General features: G+C 41.2%; 1 protein-coding gene across 6 annotated transcripts in view; it reads right to left on the minus strand.

Annotated features, from left to right (window-relative positions):
• Positions 1-12363, minus strand: part of pds5a (PDS5 cohesin associated factor A) — a 226653-nt gene that overhangs the window by 15094 nt on the left and 199196 nt on the right. For all 6 annotated transcript variants that reach the window (XM_078216356.1, XM_078216398.1, XM_078216375.1 and 3 more), the window contains exons 28-29: positions 2145-2264; positions 486-548 (exon numbers count right to left, since the gene is read on the minus strand). In XM_078216356.1, the coding sequence (XP_078072482.1) occupies positions 486-548; positions 2145-2264 (183 nt within the window). The remainder of the gene's footprint in view (positions 1-485; positions 549-2144; positions 2265-12363) is intronic.

Here is a 12363-nt window from a genome sequence, read left to right on the forward strand (position 1 = left end):
CGTTGAAATAATTATCTGGAGCATTCTGCAGCTGGTGCTTTTCCAACAACATTGAAATCAAATTTTAACAGACCACTGCAAATGCATGACATAATGTTTCAGGTACATGTATACAAATGGGTAGTCACAACGCACTGCATATGATAGCCTGTATTGTGATGGAATAGGTTTGGAAAAAGTTTGTCATATTTTTCAAGTATAGCATTGGAAGCTCCTATTTCAGAAAAGAGAACAATGTTTTGCGACGAATGAAAGTAGCAACAAAATATCAATAAATATGATGTAAACACAATCTCTTGGTACAAAACAGGAACAATGTACTATCAATGAGGTGTACTGCCAAGAGTAATCTCATCCTCAGAGGAACAATCAGAAAACCAATGTTAATATCTTTCACTTTCCACAAAATAATGCTAATTTGCATGGAATTGTGAGCAGTTTTATAATGCGGACCCTAAAGCAATGAGGATTGGGTTGAGACTTACCTTTCCTGTGAGTAATAATGTCCTTGCTTCATCTGACAAGTAGCACTTATTATTGCCGGAATCCTAAGCAAAGAAACATTTATCAAAACCAATATACTTGCAGTTGGAGCACAACAAACTTTAATCTTTAGAATCAATGTGACAATGTTTTTTTAAAGTTTATTTATTAGTGTCACAAGTAGGCTTACAATAACACTGCAATGAAGTTACTGTAAAAATCCCCTAGTCACCACACTCCGGTGCCTGTTCAGGTACACTGAGGGAGAATTTAGCCTGGCCAATGCACCTAACCAGCACATCTTTCGGGGGAAAACCAAAGCACCCGGAGGAAACCCATCCAGACACAGGGAGACCGTGCAGATTCAACACAGACAGTGACCCAAGCTGGGAATCGAACCAGGGTTGCTGGCACTGTGAAGCAGCAGTGCTAACTACTGTGCCACTGTGAATTGACTTGCACTCCCTGATAACATTTTTATTTTGCTAAATTATTTCCTCCATCTGCAGTAAGGGTGCACAGTGGTTAGCACTGCTGCCTCACAGCTCCAAGGACCCGGGTTCAATTCCGGTCTTGGATGACTGTGTGCAGTTTGCACATTTTCCCCGCATTTGCGCGGGTTTCCTCTGGATGCTCTGGTTTCCTCCCACAATCCAAAGATGTGCAGGTTAGGTGGATTGGCCATGCTAAATTGCCCGTTAGTGTCCCAAGATCTGTAGGTTAGATGGATTAGCCATGCTAAAAGTGTGGGGTGATAGGGTGAGGGAGAGGGCCTGAATAAGCAACTCTGTCAGAGAGTCAGTGCAGACTCGATGGGCAAAATGCACTGTAGAAATTCTATGATTCTAAAACCTCTTCATTGTACATACTACTCCATTACCTTCCTTGCAGAGTTAAACTTTTCTTAGACTTCTACTCTGATCATGAAATGATGCATATCTGATACGGCTGACCATTTTCTAATTGTCTTTCAGTGTGACTCACTTGGATGAACTACATGAAATCACTTTCTGCCACTCCATAACGTGACATTTTTAGTGCACCAACAGTGCATCAAGATTGCCTCATCAATTTATATTTTATATCATTACCAAAATTGAGAAACTTGCAAACACAGTTATCATTATTTGTTCATAAGTGTCACAGGTAAATTGTCAGTCTTATTCATAAATGCAAGAGCGCCTAAAGATACTAAATTTAGTCCATCAGACAGAACAATTCCTGGGATACTGAGTACCCTTAAAATTCCAGAACTTGTTACACAGTTGTTAGCAGTTCATCATTCCACATTGAACATTCTATTTACTTTAAAAAAAAATATGCTTGTGCAGCTCAGATAACTATGGAGCTGCATAATGTTTCTTGGATAGGAAGAATGAACATCTGAATGAACCTGCAATTATCCCATCACCACGCACCCTTCAAACAGGTGAATTTGCAAGCTCAGTCCTTGTTCTTCCTGAGAGCGTTTCCCAAGTTCTTGCCATCTGCTGTGTCTTCCCCACCAACTGGTAACAGTTTCAACCTTCCTACTGACAACGTATCCAATCTAAACCCTTCTAAGCCAAGAGATATGCTCAGCTTTCGTCTCCACTGGCAAGAATCTGCCACCCCAATACCTTTCCATTACAAGAATACTAGAGTACAAAATAACTAGTTACTTTGTCAGGTGGGGTGAAGAACTTTGTCGGCAGTACAGGATCCTTTGGCGAGTCCAAGTTATATGTGGTACTTTTGCTCGTGATGACAATAAGAGCTACATCACAAACTATGTAGAGTTTCTGCAAATATAAACAGGAAAGCACAATCAGTAATAAAATGTGTCATGCATCATACATTCCAAATTTGAAACAAGTTACAGCACACCAACACTATCAGATCTCCCACGCAATTGATTGGCCACGGCAAGTTAGAGGATATGTTGTTTTATAATGGCAGCAACATACTGTTACTCTGGTACTAAAATGAAGTTTTATGGAAACTTGCCTTTTGAATGTCACATGAGCTAAATGCTATAAATAGAAAGAACCTGAAATCAATTAGCGGGCAATCATGTTTCTAGATTGGTGGCAAGTTTTAAATTGTTATATCTGCCCAACATCAGAAGAAATTGTCAGGCAATGACAAAACTTCTTTCTGTCCTTTTTTGAATGTGGAAACAATACTTGACTAAGCCCGAGATCTAAATTGAGAATCCACATCAAAACATTAGATCCATCTACTAGGGTTTATGGTTGTTGGAGAATGCTGAGTTCCAGGTCAGCATTACAGGAGTTCCTCATGGGCGTGTCCTCGGCCCAACCATCTTCTGCTGCTTCATGAGTGACATTCTGCCATCATAACATCAGAAGTAGGAGTGTTTGCTGATGACTGCACAATGTATAATACCATCCTCAAAGATGCTGAAGCAGTGGGTGTCCATATGCAGCAAGATCCGAACATTCAGGCTTGGGCTGATAAGTGACATCTAACATTTGCACCAGGCAATGACCATCTCTTCTTGACATTCAACAGAATTACCACTGCTGAATCTCCAAGCATCAATATCTTGGTGGGGGGGAATGTGGGTGCGGGTCATTACTATTGTCCAAAACATAACTGGACCAGCCATATAAATACTGTGGTTGTAACAGGTCAGGGGCTGGGATTTTTGCAGTAACACCTCCTGACTCCACAAAACCTGTCCACCATCTACAAGGTAAGCCTAGGAGTGTTATGTATTACTCTCCACAGTGCAACTCCAACAACTTTCAAGAAGCTCGACACCATCCAGGACAAAGCAACCCACTTTACTGGCACCCCATCTACCACTTTAAATATTCACCCTCTCCACTACCCGTGTACAGTGGCAGCAGTGTGTATCTCATACAAGATGCTTTGCAACAACTCATCACATCTCTTTTGACAGCACTCTCTAAATCCATAGACTCTACAATGTAGAATGGCAAAGGCAGCAGGCACATGGGAACTTGCTGCAAGTACCCTTTAAGCCACACATCATTCTGACTTGGAACTATATTGCCATCTCTTCACTGTCACTAAGTCAAAAAGCTTGAACTCCATTCCTAACAGCACTGTGAGTGTACCTCCACCAGAGGGTCTGCAAAAGTTCAAAAAGGCAACTTCCCATGACCTTCTCAAACACAATTAGGATGGGCACAAATACTGGCTTTGCCTCTGAACTCAAATTTCATGAAAGAATAAAGAAGTGAACCAGAAATTGTGGTACATGTTGGTGTCAACAACACACGGGACATAGCTAAGCTAGCAGAATGGGCAGACAAGTGGCTGATGGAATTTAAAACTGGAAAGTGTGAAGTGCTACATTAGGGCAGAAGGGATAGGAAGAGACAATACAAACTTAGAACATAAGAGATGAGGGACTCAAGGGTTCATGTGCATACATCCTTGCAGATAGCAAGATATATTGAGAGAAGTGGTAAAGCACATAGGATCTTGGACACCATGAAGAAGTGTTGAATGTAAAAGCAAGGTGGCTATCCTGAACCTTTTTGAAGGCTTGGATTAGGTTAAACTCGAGCATTGCTTCCAGTTCTGCTCACCACAATTTAAGAAGGATGTGAGGGTCTTAAGAGAGATTGCAAAACTCTTGAGAATTGTTGGAGTTGCACTCATCCAAGCAAGTAAAGAGTATTCCATCACACTTCTAACCTGTGTCCTGTGGGTGCTGAAAAGGCTTTGGGGAGTCATGTGGTGTGTCATTCATTGCAGAATACACAGCCTAAAATATTTGAGTCCAAAACTAGGTGAGAGTTTTTTTGAACATTGAGATTTTTTAAAAAAATATTTACGATAATAAGCCAGCAGTTGTAAGTTCTATCGGCAAAAACAGCCCTTTATTGGACCCTTTATTAATTTTAACTGACCAGTCTTCAAACTTAAAAGTGTCCATAAATTTCCACAAAAGACTTTAAAAGCCAAGCTTTCCTTCGTCATTATGAGGGGTCATCCAAGAACGCCAATTATAAATAATGGTATTATTGAGGAAGAAATGGGGAAGAACATTCCTGTTTCAACATTTGAATTGACAATGGAAGCTGTGTATAATCAGCCAACTTGTTAACACACTGTCTGGAGCACTAGAGTCATTGATAAACAGGTGAAAGCAAAATCATGGTCAAATATCTCTTTGGTCTCACCCCTCCCTACCTCTGGAACCATCTCTGTACTTCTTCGATTCTGGCCTCTTGTGCTTGTCCAAGATAACATTTGAACCAATCAGTATAACCTGCTGCTGATTTCCAAGCACCATTTGGCAGTGCGCAGTTAAATGGTACCGTGACTAATGCATGCAACACAGGACGAAGAAGCACGATGTATAATTTGTTTGGATTCATTATCTTCATTCTACTATCAGGGTTAGAGTGGAGGAATGGGACTGACCACATTGCTTCACAGAAAGTGACATACATTTGAAGGGCCGAATTGCTTCCTAGCACCTAGAAGGACAAGGGTAGCAGATGCATTTTACCACCAGCTTCAAATTCCCCTTCAACCACACACCACCCTGATTTGGAACATTATCATCGTTCCTTCACTGTCTCTGGATCAAAACCTTGGAACTTCCTCCCTAATAGAACTGCAGAGATTGCCGTAATACATGGACTGAGGCAGTTCAAGGCAATGGCTCACCACAACCTTCTTTAGGGCAATTAGGGATGAGCAATAAATGCTGGTTGAGCTACTGATGCCCACATCCCATGAACAAATAAAAAAAATTCCGAGAACATTGGGGGGTAATTGTATGCTGATAACATACACTTGCATTCTACTATTTTCCACAATGCTGACCAGGATTGCAATTTTTTAGTCTGAAAAGTGTCTTAGCTTCCAACCTTCAGACCTTTAAGTAATCATTCCCTGCTACCATATTCTACTCCAGAATGGCAAATGATGAAGGATAGAATTGGTGCCAAACTTCATACATGATTATATTTATTTATAGAGTTATACATTACAAGCATACACATTCTAACCCAACAACCAGTTTTAGTGCTTCTGTTTCTCGAGGCTTAAGTGAATACCTAGTTAATGCCCACTGCCTGTATACAATTACAACTCAATAAATATACAAATAACATAAGCCACTAATTGAAATTAACAGTAAAGGTAACAGTAATACTGATTTCTGGGCAGTCAACTTTTATTCTCCAACCAGACATAATTTCTCCAAACAGGATCTACAGTTTGCTCCCTTTTAGCCAATTGGTTATTCAAGTACAAAATTTATTTTCAATCCCACCACTTTTTAAATAGATGAAGCAGTCATCAGTACCACTCAGAAGCCAAGAGATGCTACATTTTAGAGCTTTTTTCCCCCACAGATCACCTGGGGACACTACTTTCTCAAAGCTTAAAAAAATTGGTCAGGCATACAATACTTTCTGATTCTGTTGACCACTGCTTCATTGGTTATTATTCCAATAAGCTATTAACTCCTGACAATCTTTTCTACTATTTTAGGAACATAGGACTTTGGAGCAGGAGGAAGCCAACCGGCTTTCGAGCATGCTCCACCATTCGATAAAACATTGAATGCATTCAAGAGGCGGCTGGATAAAGCACTTGGAGCGAATGGGACCAAAGGTAATGGGGAAAAAGCAGAATTAGGCTATTGAGTTGGATATCAGCCATGATTGCAATGAATGGCGGAGCAGGCTTGAAGGGCCAAATGGCCTCCTCCTGCTCCTATCTTCTATGTTTCTATAAGATCAGAGCTGAACTGACAGTGCTCTCAATTACACAATCCCGCCTGCCCTCTGTAACTCTCAACTCCCTTGTCCATCAAATTTCTACCCAACTCAGCCTGGATTGAAATGGAGGTGAAGGCTGGAACGAGTCCTTCATGCTTGAAGGAGCAAAACCTGCCACTGTTAGCACTGCTGCATCCTCGGTAACGGCCAGAAGAGGCTTGGCAACAGGTGCACATCAACTACTCAGGACCTTTTGAAGGGCACATGTTCCTAGTCACAATCAAAGAGGCCAGAAGTCACCATAATGAAATCAACTTCATCAGAAAAGACGATTGAGAGGTTAGATTTAATAGATTTGGATTTCCTGAGCAATAAGTGAATGATAATAGACCATGGTTTGTCTCTCAAGAATTTTAAAGATGCTTGAAAGAAAATGGTATACAATATTTTACAAACGGACACTACAGAACATTTTGCGCAAATAATGAAGCATCTTAAAGACAAGGTTCGTTAACCAAACGTCTAAATTAATTCCTACTCATGTATAGGACTACTGCTCCTTCAACAACAAATATTTTTCCAGCATTACTGACGATGAAGCGACAATCACATTCAGTGTTTGACTGATTCAAACCTCCAAAGATGAAAAAAAATCACCCAAAAGAAACAACAAAGTCAGATCGAATGGTGGGAAAACAAATCTAAACATCACATTTTCCACCAATGACAAGTAGTTCCGGCTAGAAATGGGTTTCTGCCATGATCATCGCACAAGCTGGACCTGCCTCGTATACTGTCCAGACCCAGGATGATGTCACCTGGAAGAGGCATGTGGATGAGCTGTTGGCGAGGAGAACCAACCCGGAGATAGAACCTGCAATGAATTTGAATTCACCTACACAAGGTTCTGATCTGAACCTTCCTGAAATCCTGACACTGACAGAACCATTGAGGAAGACAGGACCTCAATTTCAGGCCAAGCTTAGAACCAACCTCTAGTTGCAATGTTGACACCAGTCAAATTGATCACTGATGTTTGTAGAAAGTCGGAAATGCCAAAGGTTACAACTAGTGCCAAGAAGCAGAGGCCCGAGGTTTGCCGGCAACCATTGAGAGAACAATGACCTCCAAACTATCAGACTTATTGATAATTGTTATTTGATTATTGTTCCTGTTTCACTTGATTAAATTTGTTGGGGATGTTTGATTTTAAAGGGGGGAGGAAGTGTTACGTATTTATGTTGATTTCTGAGAAGCAGCACTGAAGCTGCACTGAGCATTGTATAATAATATATGCATGACTTCACTGATGACTCGAGTGGGTAACTGTGCAGAGTGATGAGAAAGCCTGTACTGAACATGCTTCATTAATAAAGCTCCATTAATTTGTCAGCCTCCATGCCTCCCAGCATCAATCATGGACAACACCTTCCATTTCCTGCTTTATAGCTGCTTCTGGGATGTTACTGATACAAAATGAGACAGGGAAGTTATGGTAGGTTACAGGAATCGTGGTATACAAAGGCTGTAATGAATCTAGTCAAGAAGAAAATAAAAGCTTACAAAAGGTTCAGGGAGCTAGGTAATGTTAGAGATCTAGAAGAGTATACGGCTAATAGGAAGGATCTTAAGAAGGAAATTAGGAGAGCCAGAAGGGGTCATGAGAAGGCCTTGGCAGGCAGGATTAAGGAAAACCCCAAGGCATTCTACAAGTATGTGAAGAGCAAGAGAATAAGACGTGAAAGAATAGGACCTATCAAGTGTGACGGTGGGAAAGTTTGTATGGAACCGGAAGAAATAGCAGAGGTACTTAATGAATACTTTACTTCAGTATTCACTATGGGAAAGGATCTTGTTGATTGTAGTGCAGACTTGCAGCGGACTGAAAAGCTTGAGCATGTAGATATTAAGAAAGAGGATGTGTTGGAGCTTTTGAAAAGCATCAAGTTAGATAAGTTGCCAGGACCGGATGAGATGTACCCCAGGCTACTGTGGGAGGCAAGGGAGGAAATTGCTGAGCCTCTGGCGATGATCTTTGCATCATCAATGGAGACGGGAGCGGTTCCGGAGGATTGCGGATGTTGTTCCTTTATTCAAGAAAGGAGTAGAGATAGCCCTGGAAATTATAGACCAGTGAGTCTAACCTCAGTGGTTGGTAAGTTGATGGAGAAGATCCTGAGAGGCAGGATTCATGAACATTTGGAGAGGTATAATATGATTAAGAATAGTCAGCATGGCTTTGTCAAAGGCAGATCATGCCTTACGAGCCTGATTGAATTTTTTGAGGATGTGACTAAGCACATTGATGAAGGAAGAGCAGTAGATGTAGTATATATGGACTTCAGCAAGGCATTTGATAAGGTGCCCCATGCAAGGCTTATTGAGAAAGTGAGGGGGCATGGGATCCAAGGGGACATTGCTTTGTGGATCCAGAACTGGCTTGCCCACAAAAGGCAAAGAGTGGTTATAGATGGGTCATATTCTGCATGGAGGTCGGTCACCAGTGGAGTGCCCCGGGGATCTGTTCTGGGACCCTTACTCTTTGTGATTTTTATAAATGACCTGGATGAGGAAGTGGAGGGATGGGTTAGTAAGTTTGCTGATGACACAAAGGTTGGAGGTGTTGTGGATAGTGTGGAAGGATGTCAGAAGTTGCAGCGAGACACTAATAGGATGCAAGACTGGACGGAGAAGTGGCAGATGGAGTTGAATCCAGATAAGTGTGAGGTGGTTCATTTTGGCAGGTCAAATAGGATGGCGGATTATAATATTAATGGTAGGACTCTTGGCAGTGTGGAAGATCAGAAGGATCTTGGGGTCCGAGTTCATAGGACGCTCAAAGCAGCTGTGCAGGTTGAGGCTGTGGTTAAGTGGCGTATGGTGTACTGGCCTTCATCAATCGAGGAATTGAGTTTAGGAGTCGTGAGATAATGTTGCAGCTATATAGGACCCTGGTCAGACCACACTTGGAGTACTGTGCTCAGTTCTGGTCGCCTCATTACAGGAAGGATGTGGAAGCCATAGAAAGGGTGTAGAGGAGATTTACAAGGATGTTGCCTGGGTTGAGGAGCATGCCTTATGAGGATAGGTTGAGTGAGCTCGGCCTTTTCTCCTCGGAGAGACGAAGGATGAGGGGTGACCTGATAGAGGTATATAAGATGTTGAGGTATTGATCGAGTGGACAGTCAGAGGCTTTTTCCTAGGGCTGAAATGGTTGCCACAAGAGGAGACAGGTTTAAGGTGCTGGGGAGTAGGTACAGAGGAGATGTCAGGGGTAAGTTTTTCACTCAGAGGATGGTGGGTGCGTGGAATGGGCTGCCAGCAACGGTGGTGGAGTCGGATTCGATAGGGTCTTTTAAGAGACTTTTAGATAAGTACATGGAACTTAGTAAGATAGAGGGTTATAGAAAAGCCTAGTAATTGCTAAGGTAGGGACATGTTCGGCACAACTTTGTGGACTGAAGGGCCTGTATTGTGCTGTAATTTTTCTATGTTTCTAAAATACCTATTGGATTCATCTGCCATCTCCTTGTTTTCTGTTACCAATTAACCAGACTCACTTTCAATAGGAATAATGCTCATTTTGTTAACTCTTTTCTTTTTTAAATATTTATGAAAACTCTTACTGTTTCTTATATTTCTGGTTAGCTTTCTCTCATGTGTCCCCCCCACCCCACCATTAATCTTTTAGTCACTCTTTGCTGTTGCTTTTTTATTTTGTCCAATCTTCTGATCAGACACCTGTTTTTGCACAATCATATGCTTTTTCTTTGAGTTTGATACTATCTTTAAATTTGCTAGTTAACCATAGATCAGTGGTTCCCAAAGGGTGCGGCGCGCCACACTGGTGCGGCAAGAGAGGATGGCAAGTGTGGCGGGAAGATTCAAGGACAATCAAATAAACATTTAAACATGGATTAGATATTTTTCCAAAGTGATTGTTTTATACTTTCTGGATGTCCCATGATCATATTATAAAATAGTTGTGTTCCATGTTATGAATCAAGCACTGCTAGGAGTTGTTTTTTTTTTGTTTTTGAATGTATTTCTTATCAATAAAAAAATAGGTGTGGCGCGAGCAAATTTTTACTCCGAAAGTGCGGCCCAGTGAAAAAAGTTTGGGAACCACTGCCATAGATGGTGGGTCTGTCCCATACACTTTTTCTTCTTCACTGGAATGCATCTATTCTGTGAATTCTGAAATATCCTCTTAAGTCTTTGCCACTGCATCTCTACTGACTTATCCCTGAATCTAATTTGCTAATTCACTTTAGCCAGCTCAACTTTCATGCCCTCATAAATGCCCTTATTAAGTTTAAAAACATAGTCTCAGACCCATTCCTCCATCTCTCAACCCGAATATACAATTCAATCATATTATGGTTGCTGCAGCCTATGGGTGCTTTCACTACAAGAGCATTAATTACTTTAATTGCACTGCATAGTACCAGCTCCAGTATAGCCTGTTCTCTGGTTGGCTCCAGAAAATGCTGTTCTAAGAAACTATCCCAAAAACATTCAATTAAGTCCTCATCTATGCTATATTTGCCCATCTGACGTTTCCAGTCTGTGTGTAGATTACAATCTCACATGATTATTGACATGCTTTCTGGCAAATTCCAATTATTTCTTTGTTAATGTTCCACCCTACTATGCAGTTACTGTTAGGGGGCCTGTACATGACTCCCACAAGTGACTCCTTGTCTTCACCATTTCTCATCTCCACCCAAAACGTTTCTACATCCTGGTGTCCTGAATTTAGGTCATCCTTCTTTATTGTGCTAATACTATTAACTAACAGAGCCACCGCTCACCTTTTCCTCACTTGCTAGACTTCCTAGATATCCAGTACCCTTCAATATTCACCTCCCAATCCATGATCTCCTGCAGCCATGACTCTGCAATGTTTATCAGATCATACTTAGTTCTATGCGCACATCAGACCTCCACTTGCCTGGATAACCGCAGCTCCAACAACACTTAAGGAGCTTGACGTCATCCAAGACAAAGTAGCCTCTTTCTCTACAACCCTCCAAAGTGGCAGCAGCGTGCACCTTCTACAAGGTGCACTGCTACAACACACCAAGGCTCCTTTGGCAGTAGTTTATAAACCAGTGATCTCTACCAACTAGAAGGACAATGGCAGCAGATGTATTGGGAGCACTACACCTGCAAGTTACCCTCCCCACATAACGTCCTGACTTGGAACCATAATGCGGTTGCTTCATTGCCACTGAGTCACAATCCTAGAACTCCCTAACAGCACTACGGGTGTACCTGCAGCAGTTCAAAAAAGCGAATCAGCATCACCTTATCAAGGATAAGTAGAGATGGGCAATAACCACTAGCCTAGCCAGTGACACGCGCATCCCATGAAAGAATGTAAAAAATATAAATGGAAAGTCATGTCACAATCATACCTGCCAAATGAAATTATTTGTATTGTTATAGGATAAGAGACTGTTAAGTAGAAGCATAAATATTATTTTGATGGTATTAAGCAGACAAACGGCTTACATAGCTACATGGCATTTCTTTGTTCATTGTTATAATTTTAAATGTACAGGTTTTGTATGGTGAGACACTTGAACATTAGGAAAAAGATCAAATTGCTAAATAGCTTTCGAATGTGAGTTTGGAAGAGAATGGAAATAATCACCTGGACAGAAAAAGTAAAAAATGATTACGTACTGAGAAGTATGAACAAACAAAGGAATTTGCGGAACGTAAATAGGAAAAGGAAGAGAGACTGAGCAGGGCACATCTCAAGGGGAAATGGACTAATAAGAGATGTTATGGAGGGAAGAATTCAATGAATATGAGGAGGAGGAAGGAAGGAAGAGAATATTAACATTAGAAGGCTTGAAAATTGAAGGAGGTTATTTAAAACTGATAAGACTGGCACAGGACAGAGATATGGAGAAGACTATGAGCCAGGGATCTGCCTGAGGGCAGAGCACCACTAAGATTAAGAAGCGTATAGTGTAACTCATTTACAGTAAACAGGCTAATGCCTGCGTTCTAGTAGCAAACTGTCATCTGAAAATTTTAATTGCCCATCTGCTAATCCTGGCAACTGGGCTACTTTGATTACTCTGAACCCACATTATATCACAAATGGAACAAAGGAATCAGTTTACAGTTCAGCATGACTTTCACAATATTG

This window comes from Mustelus asterias, chromosome 1 (assembly GCF_964213995.1).
Source record: "Mustelus asterias chromosome 1, sMusAst1.hap1.1, whole genome shotgun sequence".
NCBI classification, from domain to species: Eukaryota; Metazoa; Chordata; class Chondrichthyes; order Carcharhiniformes; family Triakidae; genus Mustelus; species Mustelus asterias.